The sequence below is a fragment of the Eucyclogobius newberryi genome, unplaced genomic scaffold (assembly GCF_026437365.1).
Source record: "Eucyclogobius newberryi isolate DKJ021-1_F unplaced genomic scaffold, fEucNew1.0.hap1 SCAF_8, whole genome shotgun sequence".
Classification (NCBI taxonomy): domain Eukaryota; kingdom Metazoa; phylum Chordata; class Actinopteri; order Gobiiformes; family Gobiidae; genus Eucyclogobius; species Eucyclogobius newberryi.
In genome coordinates this window covers 16,457,078-16,478,911 of record NW_027316500.1, presented here as the reverse complement: position 1 = coordinate 16,478,911, position 21,834 = coordinate 16,457,078, and the positions used below count along the sequence as shown (strand labels likewise).

The window sequence follows — 21,834 nt, the reverse complement described above, 5'->3', positions numbered from 1 at the left end:
CAGATGCGCGGTGTGAAATTAAGCGAGCAGTTTATGTAAGAGCCGTGAAGAGAATCAAACGCCAGGCACTCCTCGGGAGACGGCAGCTACTTCAATCGCTTCAAGCTCATATATATGTTCCTTTTGTTCAGTTTGCTATCTGCTGCGCTAAGCCAATTTTCTAGCCAGTCTCTCGGCATTTAAAAAAGTCTGATTTCATTCCCTATGTGGTCTTAATTCATACCCCCTTCTACTTCATGCTGATAAATGGAGCCATGGCATGCAGGGGGTTGGAAGGTGCGAAGAGGAGAAAAGCACAATTTTATGCAGCCGGTTAACATTTTTAATGATCTTTCTCCATGGTTCCCTCCTTTAACCCCACCTGCCTCTTTTCCACACGTACAAGCGCGTTGATTATATTCAAACATTTCAGAAAAATTAAGTAGCAAATAATTTCCAGGAATCGAAAATAGTCATTTGAACTAATAAGACATAAACAGGCGCCTTCACTTACTTATCTCTCACCAAACACACTTTGCACTCATTAGATCTTCTTTCTATTGAAGTAACATATAAATTCTACTGAGAAAAAAAAAAAGAAGTAAAAAACTCTTGAAGTAACTTTTCTGATTTTTGCTTACCAATGTATTAATACTGTAGAATAAAATGCAATATACTTTTTGTTATGCATTCAGTGTAGGAATGTTTATGTAATATTCCCATCACACCACAATTACTGTATCTGCACTAGCACCGATTATGGCAGTTGGAGTGAGCTATATTTGGAATAGTAATTTTGCTGCGACTCTGCATTTTTTCACATCACTACAGCCACTAACCCTATTTCCCATACCTAAAAATGTCCCCCCACCACACTCTGTCCCTTCATCCCCCCACTCTCCTCTGAGTCCCTCAGTCTCTCCACCAGTCTCTCCCTGTCTTTCTCTGCTCCGTGAGCTGGAAAATTGGCTTCAAAAGGCCACTGCTGTGAACAAGGGCCAGCCACACAGTTGGGCCCGTCCGCTTTATCTTTTACGCCACGGAGGGGAAAAAAGGTGCCAGCGAGTGAGAGAGAAGAAGAATGGAAAAGAATAGTTTTGACCAGTCACTGAAACCAATAACCAGTAGAAAGCTACTTACTGGAGGCTTGTGTCTGACTGGGGCCTATTTCTACTTAAACTTTATACTGTTTTTACATACACTTACAATACAGAGGCATTCCCACCTGCTGACCAGTATTATCAACATCCCAGCCATCATACTTTATGCAAGCACATTTGCTCAAATTTGTTTTGTGTTTAGTTCCCAGGGGGTCTTAGTGCTTTATTCAGTAGAATGTCCCTGTGGACTTCAGCCTTGTACTGTCTCTCTGTCACTTCTGTAATTACAGTAGCAATGTTTGCTTGGATCTGCTCAAAAATAGATAAATAAAAAGTGTGGCATTGACAATGACCTAGACTCAAAATGCAGTTTGGATTGACATCTGAAGAATGTTTAGATTGCTGAGATACAGTATTAGAATCACTGCACACGATCGACTGTTGACAGATCGGCCTGGCCGGTGTAAAACTAAATAAAGCCTTAAAGTTAGAGTTTACTGTGCATGCTGGACTGCTGTTTGCAGTAGTGTTCTTGCTGTGTCTGTTTCTCATTTTGAAGGGTCACGTCTGGGAGAGCTGAATCAGCTGAGTCTCCTCCTGACGGTGCCATGGTGGCATGCTGGCACTGGGCAGCAGGCCTGAGCTGGGCATGGGATGAAACGGCGCAGGGGATGAGTTGAGGTTGAGGGTCAAACTCTGTGCACCCGAGGTGTGCTTGCTGTGACAGCATTCTGGACATGCCATGTTTGTGTACTATTTATTTGTGAGATTAGTACATGTATGTGACAAATGTGAGAAATGTAGCCCCCCAGATAGCTGTGCTCACCTTGTATACCCCACACTTCACACAGACTTTGCAGTCTGTCTGAAATAAACACACACAGCACCTACCCCCCAGGGAGCCACAGGAGCAGGCTGTGGGGGATTATAGAGGGGAAAAGCTTTCGGGGACAGTCATCTGCTCCTCAACTGGTGTAGTCTGGTAGTATGGGCAGGAAAAGAACTTCATTCCTCCCTCTAAGTCGCCTTTTGGCCATGCCTGCCAAAATACTGGGCTGGGCAGCTTTGCGAAAGATGGATGGCAGGCAGGCAGTCGATCCCTCTTTCTGTCTACATGGCGAAAAGAAATGGGCTCATTTAGCCAAAGCTGCCATGGTCAATGCAGGCCTCTGATGGAAGCTTTGGTAAGGTGAAATCCTCTCTAAAAGCTCCCTTACTGACTGGAAGAGTTGGGCAGCTGATGTTTTGTATCATCCTCCCACTGTGTTTGGTTCCATGTGGGTGTTTATCAACGGTACCACCAGGGCCACTGCCTCTCACACTCTGTGTCAATGCTCACTTGCTTTGTGCCATCGCTCACACCACAACAGCCGATTTTAACTGAAAGGTGTTCTTTTGGGGGCCAGATTGAGCTCTGTACTTTTTGTTCATCATATGGTTTGGGGAAATTGTAAACGCTGTTTTTTGAGAATGTTCTCCTCTAGTTTACTCTTCTTTCTTCTTCCAAAACCATGTACAAATGTGTAAATCTTTGAAAAGAAAACATGAATTGTGCCAGATTTATTGCTGCTTCCCATGTGCAGAGCTGCACACAACAATGTATGAATGAAAAACATCATAGAGTAGGGCTATTCAACATCAGGCCCAGGGGCCGAATCAAGCCCTCCAAGCAATTTAATCTGGCCCAACAACCCATGATCCAATACATATATATATATTAATATTGTTTACAGGTTTCCATCTGGGTTAGCATTAGTTTAGACCTGGTTTGGTCTGGTTTAGTCCTTGTTTAATTCTGTTTTAGACTTTAGACTTCTTGTTTCAGGGTTAGTCCTGGTTCAGACCTGGTTGGCACTACCGGTAGTCTACTACTAGTTTAATTCAGGTTCAGTCCTGGATGGCCAATTTTCCAAAGCAATGTTTTATGTTATTTGTCTCAAAAATCTAATCTATGAGTAGTTATTTAATTGTCTTAACTGTATTGAAACAGTGTTGGGGATATGTTGTGCAACCCAAATTGTTGTTACAGTAGTGGTGTATTGTGCACCTCCTGCCCAGAAAAATCTGTAAATAAGGTTGAATAGCCCCGTCATAGAGCAAAGTAGATTGTGTAGTAAGTGAAGTTAAATATTGTATTTGCTTTTCTTCTTTTCTGCAGATTCTGTGCTCCATTTGTACTGAAGGCAGCCCAATTGACTGCCATTTTAGTCTTCTCCAGCCATATCAGCTCTTGACAGTGGAACTTCCTCAAAGATCCCAAACTTCATCAGAGGGCCCTTGTGCTGACTCCTGTGTGTATGAATGTGCCCGTGGACGACTTCACCGTCTTTCTGTCACCCACATCCCACTACCATCGCAGCCCACCTGCTGCTCCTGTCACCCCTCAGAGAGCATGCTTCTCCTGGCCTTAAAGGACTCCTCGCTGGTGCTGTACGACCACCGACGAGGGGTTTCTCTTCTTGTATCTTGCCCCGTGCCCCCTGCCCATTTGGCCTGGCATCCATCTGGTGCTTTGGCGGTTGTTGGGGGAGGACAAGCTGAGCTGATGTGTTTCGATGTAGGGTTGGCTCCTTTAGGACTGACTTTGTTATCTGAGGAGATGACTTCAGCAGCCACTCTACCTCTGGCCCAGCACCTGCGCTGCACTGGGAGTCTGGAGGCACTACACTGGGGGTCCGGGTTGGATGGTGGCCCAGAGGGGACAATGACCCTAATGCTGGCATTTCACTCAGGACCTCTTGGTGTACTGAGATTTAGATTTGGTAAGTGAAACCCTCACCAATATTTAGGATTTAAAGATGAGCTTTAAGCTTTAAACTTTAAGATACTTCTGTCTAGGTTACAGCCAAAAATGTATTTCTGTACTATTAATATGCTTTCTATAGAGTTAAGAAGAACCCAAGGGACGGTTTGAGTGGCGAATTTTTAACTTGCCTCTCAAAACAGTTAATTTTCATTATTCAGTTGCTAGCTATTCATTGAAGTACACTTTGAAAGCATCATCTCAAAGAGACAGATTCTTTGGTTTTCTTTGGAGAAACGAGTACATTCATAGATGAAGCTGAATACATTTACTTTTTGACATTCTGAAGCAGCTTCTATCTTTATTTTGGAAGTAAATACTGTAGTCACAGACCCTTTTACAGCAGAGAACTGAGTGAAGTTAATTTGTTGATGAGCGGCAAGGTTAGCAAGAGTCACACTCTCAGAGGTCATTCAATAATCACCCCAGGGCAAGAGCCCCCCAGGTGCTTTCTGGGATGCATTTTTCCGATAAATCGTTTACAGTGGACACGCAGTCCCGAGAGGGCTCTAGATAAAATATGTCTGTCAATTTTTTTCAAAAGCACTAACCATTCTATTAAACACACATAAGACAGCTGGACTTAATTTTCATCATTTTTAATTGTGACTGCGTAAACAAGATGTGACAGTGGCCCACAGTCCTAAGTGTGAATGCAGTTGTGAGTGGGAGGAGGGAGAAGGTAGAAGAATGTGTGCTCTTAAGAGTGTGTTTGCCTGTGTGTGCACAGGGAAGGGGGATGTCTTCCAACAATAGCTACCCCTCCTCTGATCGTCTGCCAAGGTTTTGATGAAGAAAGTCACTGCTCGTTGTTTTCCTTGATAATTCTTCCTCCTGTGTGTGTATTCTTCTATTTCTGTCTTTCTCTGAATGCACACATACACTCCAACTTGTTTATTTGTTAGCTTGTGATTCAGTACTGACTTGTTCGTAAAGCTTGCTAAATAACAGAACGAGAGAGTCAGGAGGCTGCAAGGAAGAAAGAGTTGGCTTGGCTCCAAGCTCCCTTTTTCCATAGGAGACAAGCCTCTCTGGTACACCCCACCCCCAAGCCTCCTGCTGCACCAACTTATCTCATCTGGGCACACATTGGCCATGGCTGGGCCCGCAGTGGTGCAGTCTGGGAAATAATGCAAACTAGCATGCATGCTAGACACATTATAAAGGACATTATTAAAGACTGGTCATTATTTTAAAAATGATTACAGACATTTTCTGAGTGCTGTGATGTCTGGTAGATGCACCCCTTGTACGTCCCTCTGTGTGCTTATTAAACACTTATTGCACACTTGTTAATACACAATCTGTAGAAGATTGCGAATTGTCATTTTAATTATACTTGACGCCTTCCCTCACTTACCTTAAACTGCAATATTGGTTTGAATTATGTAATATTTAACACAACGTTTGCCGCTTTAATCACAAAATTGCCTGGCTCATAAGGGACTCTGTCTGGGGGCCAAATGGGACCAGAAGAGCTGCTGCAGCAGAGACTGCGCTGTGGTCAGGTCCGTGAGGCTCTGAGCATCCTGGAGGCCATGGACTTTAACACTGCAGGGGACCAGTGCTTCAGAGGCCTCAGCTCCATCATCAACCACCTGCTCAGACTTCCACTCAACATGGAGCGAGAGCGTGAGTATGGATGTGTACAGAACACCACAAGTTTTTCTTTTAGGTTTCCATAAATTAACTGTTGCTACAGCACTTCTTTTTATTTCAATAATATTGTCGATACGTACAAGGTAATAAAGGAAAATAAAAAATAATAAAAGTGAACAATGCATTTCAAAATGTATGCTGTATGTGTTTTGGGGGAACTTGTTGTGTTTTTCTCTTACAACTCTAAATGGAATTTGTCTGTAGATCAACTGGAAGCAGCCCTGGGTGTATTTTATGCTGCTCCCGCCCCTTTATGTGATACAGTGCTTCTGGAGTACCGAGATCCTGTGAGCAAGTACGCTCGGCGCTTTTTTCACCACCTCCTCAGGTAACCTCCTCGCTTCCCTCTGCAGTGCACATACTGTTTTCCCTAATTTCCTCCCTTGAGGGAGCTGCTGCTTTGTGTGGTGCTTCTATGGGAGGTCAGAGGTCAGAATTGGCTCTGGTGCAAGCCCTCCTGGAGTTTTGTACCTTTAATATGTAACATTTGCTTTCAATTAGACTGTTTTTGAAGGGAAATCAAAACACATGCTGTGTATGTGCCTTTGGATCATTGATTTTTGACTCTCTACTTTAAACTCAAATAGACAGATTTAAGGACAATCTGTTTAAGGCATTACCAGACCCAATATTCAGTCAATACGGCTTACTACTGCTATTTAAATACGCCTAAAAATGCAATAGCCTTTGAATTTCAGTACACACTCACTCAGACACCTAGAAATGCAGCTTTGAGTCATTCACAACACATGCACCTGTTTAGACTGTTGTTTCATTTTCCCTTCTGCCATGAGAGCCTTTTGAAATGGCTGTTTGACTGAAATAGACCCTGTTGTTCCCACACACTGCTGCTCACCGCTCTCCATCACGCAATTACCCACCATTCCCTCCTTTTCGCAGTGTTTTTCTCCCTCAGCCTTTGTAGCCGAGCCGCGGCGTTGTTTGGCATCCCTCCTCCACTCCTCTCTTATCGCCTACCTGCATTCTTTTTCTCTCCATCGACATCAAATGAAGGAAGCCCCCTCCTTCTGCCCACTGCCTTTGCAAGCATTTGTTTGTTTCATGTTGGCTCCAAACTCAGAAAGTTGAGGCATTTTGTTCAGGGACACACTGTTCACTTTTGCCAGCTTTAATTATGGATGCAAGGAAGAGGGCTTGCTATTCTCACTTCAATTATCGACTGTTCATTGGTTTTGGGTTCAGATTCAAGAGCAGTGGGGTGTGTTTATTTAGCTCTGTGGATTTTGAGAATACAGCGTACAAAGATTACCTCTGATCTAAAACACAAGCTTTTTTCTTATTGTGCAGACACCAGCGTTTCGAGAAGGCCTTTCTACTCGCTGTAGATTTGGAGGACAGAGACTTGTATATGGTAAGTTGAAAAATGGAACCAAAACAAAGACGTCAGGCCTTATTTGTATGATATTTGTATTTTGTTGTATAGGGAATGCTACTGTTTATAACCGTCATCAACCGTCATCATTAAAATCCCTTATTCATTAGTTGTCACCGGTCATAATTTATGCCCACTTAAAGGTGCTGTACCTCATTTTTTTGTATTAAAAAAAAACAAAATAAAACATAAGTAGTTAATTTCAAACAGTTTACAGTGGTCCAAATGTATTCCTTACTTTCATGACACATTCCTAGCATCCTAATTATTCACCGCAATGAGTTTATATGTGTGTTTCACAACTTTCAGAGGCAGAGCAGAGTTTTCAACAACAACTTTATAATTAGACAGTAGTTTGATCCTAGAGCTGCTTTTACAATATATCTGTCCTAGGACAAGACAAATTTATTACATGAAAAAGATTCGGGTTTAACAATAGTTTATGGAAAATATAATATACTAATCTAATTGAAATTGGCCTATTGTAATTAGTCACCATTTATTTGACAGAGACGACGCAGTCAGACATAGTTACAAAACAAAGCTTGCAACTGATGCAGGATAAATAGCAAGTGCTAATTTTCAACTCTCTACATTAACACACACATTATACAAAATATGTAAAAACATTCTTTAACTATGTAAATACATCAGTGCAATTATAGCCATTCAATGCTCGTTCATTCGCTCACCCATTCTCCTAAGATTACATTTAGTTACATTTAATTTTTGAAGCATTGCATAGTAAAATAAAGCAGATGCTGGAGAAAAATGTAGACTAGACACATTGCATAGGTCAGGTTGAAATTATCTAATGTGTTACTTGTGCCTGGAGTCTGCTCTGGAGAGCGTAGCACGTGCCACAGAGCAGGTGCGATCGCAGTCAGGGGCCCTATCTTTTCACTGCCTCTTTTGGCCTTAGCTTTAGCCTTTTCCTCTCCTCATCTTCCCTCTAACCTGCCGCTCTCTCTGCACTCCACGCTGAAATGCTCTTCTATGTCTTTAACCCCCATTCTTTCCCCGGGCCTCCTATTTTATTCAATGTTTCACTGACACCTAACACATTGATTCACATTGATACAAACACATCTGACACTGGTTTCTTTTAAGTAGCGCTGCTGGAAAAGCAAATTGAATAGGTGGAGTCAAGCCTGTGGACCTTGAAGGAGCAGTGGAAGACAGGGACCCATTCAAACACACAATACTTTGACTTGTGTGAATACATTACATTTATATAATCATGCACTTTTGATCTACACTTATATTTGAAATATTGAATCTAAAAATATTTTCACTTTATGGAGAACAATTTAAATTGTGCAAAGAACTGTCACAATACTTCTGGTTAAACACGTGCACAATGGCAGTGACACACAAGATTGACTCCATTGTAATGTCATTCAACATACGTCTACAGCGGATTGTCATAATGCACCACTGAAGCCCAGCCACTTCAATTATGAACTTTGTGCACTGGTCCATCACGTTGTATAAACAAAGGACCCAAGGCGAGAGCCATGATGAAATGATCAAAGGAGTTGTATAGGAGTTGTATAAAAGAAAAAAGGCCATTGTGTTTTAATTATTAGATTAGAGCACATATTGTGGCAGAATTACCATCATTACCTTCAGTTTTAAATGTGTCTTATGACATATTCTGTAAGAAGTGGATCCACTCACTGACCAACACAACCGATCTGACTGTTGTGCTTCATAGCCTTTAGTTGGGTGTATCTCAGTTCTTCTAAATGTTAAGAAAACATTGGGACAGTGTCCAAGAACAAGCTGCTGCAAGAAAACAATTTCCTGAAAAGGATTGATAAAAGAGTAAAGTATTCTAAATCATGACATGTACATAGGGTTTTGTCTCAAGCAAGAGGTACAGTCCTGCTGAATAGTTTAGACATTTAGAAATGAGTATTGCTCATATGCTGCAACATCTTCTGTTCTTTTATGAGCTTACCTTAGATTGTCTTGCAAAATTGGATTTTCTAAATGCATGACTTTTTAGTTTGGGATTTAATATAGATATTAGATTATAAATATAGGAAAGGATTTCTGGTTTTAGTTCAAACTTGTCCATCACCCAAATTTACTTTTTAAACCCTTTTTAATTAGTTTAAGTTGCTCTTGTCTAGAATGTGCTTTAGTGATGGCATTATCTATTGTCTAAAACATCTTGAAATGTGCCTTTTTTCTGACCAAGTAACTTTTTAATCCAGATCTGTAACACTCTAAACCTCACATTGCTCACTTCAAACGAGCTATTTTTGCTTCAGTGACTGCGGAGTGCACTGACCAAAAAAGCCAAAGAAAAAAGGAGACATTGACATTTCACCCTTTGCTCTCTGCCAGGCACTAATTAGGCCGTGTTGTTGCTTTAACCTGCTGCTTGGCTGATTGGGCCGAGGTGGAGGGGGTTAATGAGGGCAGCCCCCAGCCCTGTTAAAAACCCTGTCAACTTCACCAACTGTCTACAGGAACTCAATAATGCACCATCGACTTGATCAAACGCACTCTGCCGCACGCATACAGACTTGCACCGATAACGCGCACACCTTCACCTCCGCCCAGCATGATAGACCCCCAGTGCTAACCCCAGCCCCCCACCTCTCTCCAACCCCATTGTTTCCTTGCTAACAATAGAGGCCCTCCAAGCCTTTTACAAATAACAAACCTTTTGTTCAAATGAAACACTTTAGTGTCGGTCTAAATTGAGGGGGAGGAGGAACTCGTGGCTGCAGTACTGTAGTGGGGGGGTCTTGTTGAAGGTAGGGGGCAAGTGAGTCGTTTGCATTTTTTTCTACAATTAAAGCTGTTCTGTGGCACTCTAATTAGGCTTTGATAATGAGTTGATAATGGAACCAATTAGGTCATTCGTCAGTCATGACAATTTATTTTTCACCTCCCACTTCTTTTTTTTACACATTCTTCGTGGGCCCTGCTCTTGATGTAGCTTGTTAATTAAATCAAATCGTGTCATAGCCCAGTTCAACGCCTACTTTTCCCCCCTGTTTCCAGTCAGATACAGCACCAATAATAAGGCAAGCTGTGTCTAACAGGTTCAGTCCATATCTTCTGTCCCAATCTGATACCGCAGGACAGAGGAGTATATCACATCATCTGCAATAAGCTCATTGTTGTTGTTAACCTGTCTTAATTAGTCCTATTAAAACATTAATCTGATAAAAGGGAATAACAGATGTGTAGTCATGTGCTGGGATTTCACAACTGTTGATGGATATAGATTTTGCTATAGTCTTATACCATAGGCAATCATAACCCTTCTTTGTGCCCTTACAATTGCAGCTTTACAAACATATGATTTGTGCTCTTGTGTTGTTGCATAATGTAAAAAAAAAACTTTACATTTAGGGGTGGGTGATAGTGACAAAAATGTATATCTAAAAATAGAAATATCTTACATATTATTGTGTATATATACTGTATTCCAATTTTGCATATATATTCCAACCAACATTCACAATAGTGTTGATAATTCATTTGCTATATAATAATTCTCACTTCTATTTGCACTACACATTGTGGCAGGTTTTTGAATAAGGAAGGGCACTTTAAAAACATTTGAAAGGTGGAAATCAGATTGCTGAACATTTTATCATGAGTGAGTGAATCTTGATTTTTAGCACAGAAAATCCATCTCATGTAGTTGATAATATGCTGAAAATGGCATTACGAGATGTATAGAGCTTAATCCCGTACATTTGTCTCTATTCGTTGTTGAGCTGTGTACTTATGCTGAGATTATATGACAGCCCAATATGTCGGACTGTGCACGTACTGCAAACACAGACCTGTCTATTGATGTGTGGCTACTTTGTACCAGTTAAACTAATCCCTCGTTTATTGGAGGAAGCCCAAATATCAGTCAATATCAGGCTCTTAGTGTCCACCTCAGCCCCTCCCTCTGAAACGGCCCTCTTTATAGGTGCTGTTAGCTGGCGTGCTGCAACCCCTAAAGCTCTTATATAAATAAGATTAGTGTCGCATTTGAGCGTCAGGGAATAAGAGGTGTAATATCTGATGGTTTTATATGCACTATTATTGTTATCCCTTCTTAGTCGGCCTGATACCCTCTCTCTCCCTCGCCTTACATTTGCTTGTTCGTTCATTCTTTGGCTGCCTCTCTCTCTCCTGATTCAGACAGTATTATGAGGAGCTAAGCTGTAATGTGGCAGCCTGCATCAGATGTTCATATTGTTTTCTTCTGTCTGTCATATAGTTTCGCTCATGAGAAAAGATGTTTGTACATTTACACTTTTTTGTGTTATTTTGTACTTACCATACTGCTACCTTTTACTGCTGCTCTGTTTGTTATCAATTAGAGCCTCACTCATGTCTCATTGAGGGGCCATGTCCTTGGCTGAATTAGCCAGCTCAGTTCTAGGAGCCGATTTAGCTTCTTTTGAGGCCATTTTGTTGTGTGCCATTTTCACATTTCCTCCTAACTCTTCGCCACAGAGGCCAGGCTCCGCACTATAATTACCCAATCTGTTCCTATTCACACTCTTCAATTTCTGGCCCTTTTTCTCTCATTCGCTCCCACTCCCCCTTTTTGGAACCGCAATCTCTCACTGGTCCCCACCTCTTTTGGTAGGTAGCACCCCCTTTTGTGCCTCCGGGGGTACAAAAGCTGAGTTACAATATGGGGTATTAGGGCCGGGTGCAGGCCCAGCTGGGGGCTGGCTTTAGCCAGCTGAGGGTTATCCACGGCAAGCCCTGAGTCACGGCACTGATGTCCTGTGATGTCGCTGAGGCGGAAGACTTTGCTTAACGCGCTGTACCCTTTGATGGCCCTCAGGCCCTGCATTCAGCCCAAGGAAGCCCCACTGCCCTAGAAGCCCCTTGTCGTGCTTAGGAATTAAAATCACCAGTGTTCAATCAATTTGAAATGATCCAAACATTGAGAAATATTTTTACAACTTCTTGAATTCTCCTCATCTCACACAATGTAGATTTGTATATTATTTTACAGTTGTAATGACCACTGTTAAATGTTTTAGTTCAGTTTGAATTAAGTTGAATGGCTGTATGAAAGATCAGTATTGTGGTAGACTTGTAACTTCATCCTCTGTTAGTACAGTCTATGGTTGACTGTAGCTTACATCAGGACAGTTCACTGTGGTGAGGTTATTAATAAACACTATTGTAGCCTGGAGCTTAAATGAAGCACCCTCAGACATAATTTCAAAATGTTATCTCACTTCACGGCTGTGTGAGACAGAGATACAGAGCATGCATACTGTGTCCAATATTGTCCTAGGCTTGTGTCATAATGTGCTTGGCTGGATATGTCTCTGTTGCGAGAGAATGCAAACGTTTTTTTAAAAGGTGACCAGTCTTCCGCCTCCTCTGCCGTTTTTGAAATGTGACAGATAACATCCTCCCAGTTCAAAACGAGAGACGTGGCCGAGCAGGGGTGCCAGAGCAGGCTGATTTCAAAGTTTTTTGAGGAAACGGCATTTCATCCAACCGGTGGTCTTTCTGATGTCAGCCTTCAAACAGCTCATTTTTTTATTTCATCTGTTCCTCCTTTTCCTTCTAAACACTGCCCCCCACACCTCTAAAAAAACTATTGTCATTGGAGCTAGATTCATTTTAGATTAACTTTCACATTCCTTTCTTTCTTCCATTACCTTCAAAGGACCTCCATTATGTCGCCAGCGATAAGGGTGAGGTGGTGCTCGCAGATGTGTCCAAGAGGAAAGCTAATGAAATCGAGGCCCGGGTTGATGCAGGTAAGAAAATCCTGATTAACCACCAAAAATATATATATATATATATATATATATATATATATATATCACGTTGTTCCCTCTTGTATCTCCAATGTGTGCTGGACATTTGATAACCTCGCTGAATCAGGCAGTGACACCAGCCGAATATCACATTTGACGATGAACTTTAAATGTCTTCTTTCTTTTTTTTTTTTAGTTTGAATTAATAAATGTGGCCAAGAAGTCTGCATAGGGCAGGTTTTTGTCATTTACCAGGGGGCTCCACTGCTGCCCTTTGACAAACACTCTTTAAAGTACATACCAGAGAGGATCAGGCCGAGTTCCTGATTACGCACACACTCGATTCCTCACAAGCGCTCAGAGGGCCGACATGGGAGCATTCGAATTTGCCAGTGCACTAGATGAACATGTCTTTGAGTCCTTCATTGGTGTTTAAAACTCACCGGCGGGCTCCGTGCATACGCCAGGGTTTGCAAATGAGGCAAGAGAGAGGTATTTAACTCCACTGTATAAGGTCAAGCCCCGGAGGCAGCCCATGCGCATGTTTGTGGCAGAATGTAAATAAGTGTGGGAGTAACTGCGAGGGCCCTCTCTTTGCATGCAGGAGTTTTTAGGACTAATGGAACAGGCACGCTCCCTTCATAAGCCTCTTAATTATGTCCTTGATGATTTAGCTCCATCACCTGCAGCAAGTCCTATCCTTGGAAAGCAGCAGAGGAGCAGCAGCGGGAAAACAGGAAGGAGGTGTGTAGATGGGACAAGAGGAGGGATGACAGATAGAAATGAAGGTCAGCAAAATGAAAGGAGGCAAAGAAAGTAGGTAGGTTGAAGGATGCATGAAAGAAAAGAAAAGAACAAGAAGGGATTGGAAACTTGCTTAAGGAGAGTGCAGACCTACACCAACACTCTGTCACTCATCTAAAGTCAAGATCTCTTTGTTTCAATTATTTATTTATTTGATAGAGACAGTGCATGTTATTAATGAACACATGTAAATTACAGTGTAAATGTGCCAGATTGTAGAGATTGTGCTCATTGTCTCATGCTGCTTTTCACAATGATACCAGATTTAATAAAGTGTGCCACAAAGTATTTAATATACCTGTTTAATGAAGATTAATAAAATAAATACTTTTTGGGTTATCAAAGCAGTAATATGGAATAAAAAATCATTTAAAACAAGCGCTCTGGCACTGAGGACAATCTTTTAAAAGTGCTTCAAATTCATTAAAAGACATACAATAATTCAATTTAAAAAGTCTTTGTTCCATAAGCCTTTGATTAGACTCTAAAGTAATGTCCTGTGTTCTTAATCAACAAACTCAAATAAATAATCAGCAGGTAGCGGACCCTCCACCTAAAACATTAGATAGTATCCCTTTAAGTAACATCTTCTGTGTGTTCTGATGTGAGCAGATTTGTAGAGGCAGCGTGGACACAGTGAACACATTATCTTGGTGAAAAAGACAAGTCATGAATAATGAGTGGTTCCTGTCCGGCTCAGGCCTCCACTGAACAGGTGTCTCACTTTACACACTATTGGACTGGCGTTAATGCCTCTGGCTCTACAAAGTGAAGCAGGTATCTAAAACAAAGAGATATAAAAGGAAAACTGACATTATGTCATTAAACTGAATAACCTTTGGAGATGTGTTTGCATTGGTACACTTTCTCACACATTCTTGTCAGGCCCCTTTTATTTTGGGTGTGTACAATTTAGGAGGTCTGCATCCTGCATGAACACAGCACTCAAATTAGTGCTTTTCATGAGTGAGCAAACAAAACCAAACCCACCCTTATAGTTTGCATGAAAATAGGACGCCACCTTCACCGACATCCTGGTGTCTTCTCACTGAAACAATGGAGCAACTTCATTTCAGTGTCACGAGCCAAACAAACAAAAGGGAAAACGCAAATATTCTGTGACAAAAGCTCAATTGTATCTGCAAGACGACAACAGGTGTGGAAAAAGTGTAAGTATAAAAGAAACGGTCACCCTCAAGTAACGACAACTTCACTCTGCATATCTAAATAATGCAATGTTTCAGCAGTACAAACTGCTACTGTCATTGCTAATGAAACCTCTGCAAGTACTAGTTGTGCAGCTATGACCACAGGCCCTATTATCAATACTACTACTACTTATTGGATTAATTTGCACTTAACTGAAGTAAAGGAATTACATATAACTTATTTAGAGGGCTTTTTAATTAATTGATATCTAAATTCTACTTTGCTCTGCCTTTGTAAATCCAACAAAGATCTCAAAAAACGTGTTTAACCTCCAAATGAACACATATTTTGCATATGGAACTATACTTTTTTTAATCAGTCTGTTCATCAATCTATGAATAAAATTAGACCCTACGCACACCACAGAGATCTTTATAGTAGGAGTAAGGAAATGCATACTTTAGTGACGCTTTTACTGTAAAGAGCATTAGCACAGTCGGAACCACAAGTTTTATTCAGACTAGATTTGTTCAGCATCATGTCGACACGAGTTGGTCTGTAAATCAGATTGGACAGTATCTGCTCATATTCATGCGCTTGTATTGTCGCGCTCCACGAGGAGGGAACGCACAATGGAACACACATTCGAGCTTTGCAATGCTTCCTTTTATAACGGCTTCGGAAATCGCTTATAGCTGTCTGGCTGACAAGTGTGTTGATTCGGATAGATACGGTATTGTGCGAGACAGAGTAGCGAACAAGTGCGCGGGAAGGCCTCTCCATCTCCATCCTTTTGAGCGTCGCTTTCTGCCAAGAGGAGACGCCAAGTTGGTTGCCGGTTCGTCTGTCTCCCACTCACAAAGCCTGACGTGACTGCAGGGCCTTTCAGTTGGGCAAAGAGACAAGAGCTTTATCTTAAGATCCACTTCTCCACCTCCTCGCGCGCTCTCTTTTCTTGGTCCTTGTGGAGAAAAAAAGCCTGTTAGCTCCGGTGGGAGGGTGAAAAAAAAGAAGCGTTTGTTTCTGCAGCCTTCCCTCCCTCGGTGATTCCACTCACACCATCTCCAATCATGTTCGACTTCTGTCTCGCTATAAAAACTTTTGGAAACGCCATTGTTAAGGCATCAAAGAGCAAAGGAGAAGCTTAAGCCTCCATTCAGACTGTAGTTACACTGAGCCGTGCTGATATGAAAGGTGGATAAAAGGTACAGAGCTGCATGTGGAATTAAATAAGTGATCTTTTTAAAGAGTGTTTGGACAAAAAACATCAGTATTCATCAATGATAATCATGATACATTTATTTTAGTTAAATTCTTAATATGCCTGACATAACAGAGAAAACTGGCTCTTCTGCCCCATCTGGAAGTACCGTATTTTCCGGACTATAAGTCGTACCGGAGTATAAGTCGCACCAGCCAAAAAATGCATAATAGAGAAGAAAAATAGTTGCACTGGAGTATGAAATGCGGTTGCAAGTGTGAAAATAACAAATAATATAACATATAAGTCGCTCCAGAGTATAAGTGTATAAGTATAAATATAAGTGTAAGTCGCAACCCGGCCGAAACTATGAAAAAAGGTGCGACTTATAGTCCGAAAAATACGGTATGTATGCTTTTTGGTGGTGGGTTCGCTATTTGCTTTTCACGGAAATGTTAATGTTCCACAGTATGTTTTAAATCTCCTGCTTATACAGTTGCTGGTGTTTTTATTGCAACATTCAGGCAAAATAAAAAAGCTCCACCATAAAACTTAATAACTACGATAAATGTATATATATATATATATATATATATTTTTTTAGGTGGTGTTTTGAAGAGATCAATGATGATTCCATTCTTTGCAAATGTCTGTAATTTCATTTCTCTGCCGTTTGTTGACAGACTTTGTGAGTGGTGCGCCTGCTCCAAGCCTCGGGGACAGACAGACAGAAAGGAACCCGAGTGCAACAGGACCCTCACAGCCCCCCGCTCCCACAACGCGGTGAGCGTGTGTGCTCGGCGTGTTACGCCACGTGTACCTGAGCTTTCATGTCATGTTCTGTTTATCATACGAGCAGCTCTGACATCTCAACGACATTTCTGATGCAACTGATATTTTACTATGGAGGTGGAGGGCAAGTCAAAGTGCACTTATTTTAACTGGTTTGTGGTGAATATCTCTGGAATTACTCTCTACAAATCCAAAGTTTGATATTTGCCTGGAATTTAGTCTAATATCCACATATCTGCCATGTTAAACTTATGGTTTAAAGTCCTTTCAACTGACAATAATCTGGCCTTTCTGATTTAATAATGCCACCACTTTTTTAGGCTATTGTGAAAAAATGATTTCAGAAAACAAAAAACACAACAACAACATGACACAGAGAGAGAACAAAACATGCAATAGCAACACAAGATATTAAAAAAGACACATAAAACCGATGTTTTTACCATATAGTATATATACTTAAAATATGATTAAAGTATATCTATAATCTAGATCTGGAACGTTCTACGGTCAGTTTATATTTGATCATTTCACAGTACAAAAGTGCAAACTATTACCTTAAGTACATGGCTGGATTATCAATGCCCTGTGGCCATAGTTGCTTTGACAAACCCATTAATCATACTTGCACAGCAGAAGAAAAGGTTAAGTACTGCTTACCTTAAACATAGCCTGTCTGGTATTTGAAAAATAACTATTAAACCGTGCGTTTGTGCCACTGTAACAACTATAATCAAACTGTTCCATCACACTTCTGCTCAATCACCAGCCGGCCGTCCGGGGAACTGTGAACTGTGCCTCGTTACAGAGTGTGCGACATCCACATCAGTACTTCTTCTGACTAACACTTAAAAGTGCACTTCTGAGCCCCATTATAACTGTCCCGGTCCACAGTACTCGCCTCGCTCTAGAGTTTTGACACATCTCACACGCTTCTGGGCGATTGTACTGTTACTGTATTGGGGCTTCATGAATGACACGCTGAAACACTGTGACTAAAGACACGCTGAAAGCCTCTCCTTTGTCTTTGGCACACAACAGAAATACAGCCGTAGTACTGAGCGGCTGGTCGTTGCCGTAGCCACACTAACATGTCGGAGTATGTTTATTGGATTTGCGTGTTTTAGATGAAAAAGGTGCTCTTGTTCTTTTCATCCTCATGGGCTTTTCATGGTTGTTTGACTGTAACACTGATGACTCGCCGCAGCCCCCCACAAGCCTCCTCTTCACTCTGCGTTCCTCTAAGCCCCCTCCATCCGTCCCAAATCCCTTCCTATCGGCCAATTTGAACAAGCCGGGTCCTGGGAGTGAGAAGACACAGAGATGCTGCGTCCTAAGCTCTTTTTTTAAAAACTGTAAAAAGGAATAAGAATGGCAGAGAAAAGAGTGGTAAAGAGGGTTAGGGCAATTTGGCAGCCGATGGCCCGCCGCACTTCCCCAGGTCTTTCCCGGCGTCAACATTGGCCATGAAAGCAGATCCCCAAACAGTCCCACAGATAATGGCCACAGAGGGGGGAAAAGACAAAAGCCATTGCGTTTTTATTGCACAATTTTGCCCCTTTTTTCTTTAGAATACGCTTTATATCAGAGCCTCTTCGTAATCTGGTCTCTGATGAAGTTTCATTGTTTGTCATGTGAAGCCAGTGACAGCTTAACTGAGACTGAGTAGGGGAGGCATTATAGCGCGGGCGTTTTCCCGTTTGGCTCGGTGAGAAAAGAGCAGAGAAAACAGACGGAGGAGAGCACAATAGCAGTTTGGGGGCTCCTCACTGCATTCCCACATTCCCAAATCCAACTTCTGCACAAGAAGGAGTGCACGAGAGAGAGAAAACTGAGCAGCATCCAAAAAAAACTGCTTCTGCGGCTCGTCCTTCTCTGTAAAACTGTGGCTATTTCCACGTTTACTTTGTGAAGGCCGTTACACAACAGAGAAGCGGATTATTACATTGAGAAACTAAAATGAGATTAGATATTCTGTGGCTCAGTATCTCGTTTATCAAAACACAAAAGCCTCACATCTACCAATGGCCCACTTCGTTGTAACTCACCAAAAGCCCGAAGTCAGATTTAGAGCATATCTGTTCAGCACGTGTTAACCTTTTGACTTTGCTCTTTTCTTTCAGAAGTGGCCGAAAAGCGAGTGTGAGAAGTGCAGAGGCTGAAACCCTGCGTGTGACAGTGAGTGCCGCTGCCTTCAGGACACTCGGACACTCAGGTATGTCAGAGGATGTGGGAAAATAGTTCACTAAACTGACCTATGGCCCTCAAACTGACACTATATAGAGTATATTATTATTTACAAAACTACACGTCTCAGTAATAACAGGCCACTTCAGTTTCTCTGCAGGCCTGTATTATTTCCATCAAGCTCCAATATGCATATGAAACCTTTTTGCCTATTTTTCCAAATCTAACAATTCAAACATACCACAACGATACCACCTCTCCATTGTAATTGTTCCCTCTCTGGCCTTGATTGGTCTTGCTGAATGTCTCTACCCACTCTCTCCATTCTACGACACAACTGTGTCAAATAAAGCCTTCAATCCAGATGCTTCGGTTGACCAAAACTATGTACAAAAGTGTTTTTTAATAGTTTTCAAAATCTGTGTGAAATGCTTAAAGTACAGCTTTACTTAAGTAGAATTTTGAATGTGATATTTAAACTTAACTAAATTGAGAGCTTCTTCAGCTCCAGTTGGTGATAAACATTGTCAGACTGGTCAAACTGGTCTGTTCAGGGTGAATTGTGGCCTCCTGTTGTTTGCTCCATTGTAACATGGGAAATCTGGGAGAGGACAAAGTAGTAGTAGTATAAGTAGTGGTTATAGTTCCTTCTCGTGTGCAGTATCAGCTCGCGCTCGACCTTACATCATTAATTGAGCCGGACTTGGCCCATCTTTGATCCCACAGAGGAAATCCCACAGCACATTTGTCTGCCATGGAGTGTGATCTAAGTCCAAGAAGACGCTTCCTTATTAGCGACTGCCCATTTATAGTCTAAAACATTCAAGAGAGAAACAACACTGTGTTCATTACAGTAAGGCTGTTATTATCAGCCGGTACAGTAGATTTCTGGATTTCTGGATCAAAGCCCTGCTCAGATTCTCGTATGACATTGTGTGTCCCTCTGCACATTTAGCCTGAGTGCTTTTGTCTCGCGCCTCGTGACTCACTGGTCATTTAGGTAAACCACTTTAGAAAACATGGCCTCTCCTTGCCTTTTACCTCCCATTCCTTCTGTGCCCTCCATTTTAATAATTTCATTTTTTCTGGCTGATTAGCAATGGTCTTTTCACTGTTCGCTCTGTCATTTGATAATCCACACTGTAGGCTATTGTAGGTAATTTGCATCCACATTTTAAATATGTGTAAAAGGCACGGCCGGGTTTTAATGTCAATCATAAACTTCTTAACACAGCTCAGAGCCACAGACGGAGATGAGTGACAGAGGTTTATATTTGTGATGCAGTTCAGATGCAGCTGTGCCACATCACACTGGACTCAAGCCCCAAAAGTGTTATTTGTTTTGTGCTTTCAGGTCTCGCTGAAGGTGACAAAGCAACAGCAGCTGTAAGTTTACCAACTCATTCATGAAATTTCCCCATGTGTGGACAATAAAGGATTATCTTATCTTATCTTATCATTCACTTTCTAACAGGAAGTAACTTTTATGAATGAATGAATAATGTTCTGCTTTATGATAGTGAATATACAATCATCATTATAATTCACATATGGTGCTATGCAGTATAATAAGTCATGTTGATGTGATAGTTCTTATAGCATTATATTGCTGTTAATTATTGATGAGTAAAATGCTAATATCTCGTTTATTCACTAGTAATTACTGTTAAACAGCTGAAGACGTTGTAACATGACTGAAATTCTGAATCAAATACTTAAGGTTTAAAACATCTAAAAGTTATTGTTGTTGTTGTTTTCAGGAAGATGTCGACCCGGGAACACTTCAAGTGGTGCATTTAGGAATGGTCTGACAATTCAATTTAGTCTTGTACTTTTGGGAGATATCTTTTATTTCCACATGCCAAATTATATGTGTGTCTAATATGTATGTATATATATATATATTTTTTACTACTTGTATCATTTTTTTTGTTTTATTATTTTAATTATGACAATATTTTTACAATAAAAATCAACCAAAGCCACGGTGCAGTTCAAGGTGTAAACTCAGGTGCATCTTAATGCAAATGTTACCATTGGGGTTTTGCATTTAAAAACATGACTTAAGCCTTACCATTAATAAGAAGGCAAAATAAAAGCTCCTATTATACTTCCATCAGTTGTGATATTCAATACATGTACTATGTGTGTGCTGCACTGATGTGCGTGCTGGCCAAGATTACGGGCCACAGTTTTATTCATGAACAGGAGCCAACGCGCGACTTTAAAGCATCGCGCCGAGCCCCTTTCCTGAACAGCAGCCATGGCCGTGTCAGAGCTGTCGACGCGCCGCGCTCAGCCACTAATCTGACAGCGCCGCGCGAGCCCTAATCCCCCACTGTATCGTAATCTATTTACTTTGCATTCTAAGAGGATTTCCACCAAAAAATATACAAGAAGCGATGTTGGGAATGGACAGAAGATCAGCCAGGATGCTTTACTCGCTTCCTTTTTTTGTTTTGTTAGCTTTAAAAAAAATCATTGTATGTTTTTTGGGGAGTCAATTCACGGCGAGAGCGATGGGTGAAAGGAATTACATTTGTGACTGATACTAATACTTCTCTTATGTAAACATCAAAATGCTGTGTTTCCTTTGGGATGATACAGTCACACTACAGAGGCTGCTGGTGATAAGTGGCATCTGTCGCTGCCTTTAGTGCATCTCTTGACACGTTCATAATTTACAGACCCAGGCGGCATTATCTTACGATTGTTTGCCTTGACAGCTCGAATAAAAGCTGCAAAATTGCTTAACATCCGAGTACAAGTTCCTCCCATGTGTGCTACAGTATATGGCGTACACAGAGCAGCTTTTGACATGCAAACAGTGAAATCTCTTCTGTCATAACACCATGAACAAAGTAGACGAGCGTATGCTCTCCTCAGTTACCCTTTAAGCAATTATGTCAGCGTTGTAAATCAAATGTAGTTATGCCTCATTTAAAATGTGGCCAGCAGCTCATTGTGAAAACACCGCCTTTTGCTCAAATCTTGTGTCTGTTGAGATG

The 21,834-nt window shown here is 41.3% G+C and overlaps 1 protein-coding gene across 1 annotated transcript in view; it reads left to right on the top strand.

The window, feature by feature from the left end:
* Window positions 1-20,694, top strand: part of wdpcp (WD repeat containing planar cell polarity effector) — a 33,617-nt gene extending 12,923 nt beyond the window's left edge. The window contains exons 9-17 of the mRNA XM_072437187.1: window positions 3,238-3,841; window positions 5,326-5,514; window positions 5,746-5,869; window positions 6,850-6,913; window positions 12,600-12,693; window positions 16,531-16,630; window positions 18,763-18,854; window positions 20,181-20,212; window positions 20,587-20,694. Coding sequence (XP_072293288.1) covers window positions 3,238-3,841; window positions 5,326-5,514; window positions 5,746-5,869; window positions 6,850-6,913; window positions 12,600-12,693; window positions 16,531-16,630; window positions 18,763-18,854; window positions 20,181-20,212; window positions 20,587-20,637 — 1,350 coding nt within the window. The 3' untranslated portion in view covers window positions 20,638-20,694. The remainder of the gene's footprint in view (window positions 1-3,237; window positions 3,842-5,325; window positions 5,515-5,745; window positions 5,870-6,849; window positions 6,914-12,599; window positions 12,694-16,530; window positions 16,631-18,762; window positions 18,855-20,180; window positions 20,213-20,586) is intronic.
* Window positions 20,695-21,834: the final 1,140 nt, after the last annotated feature.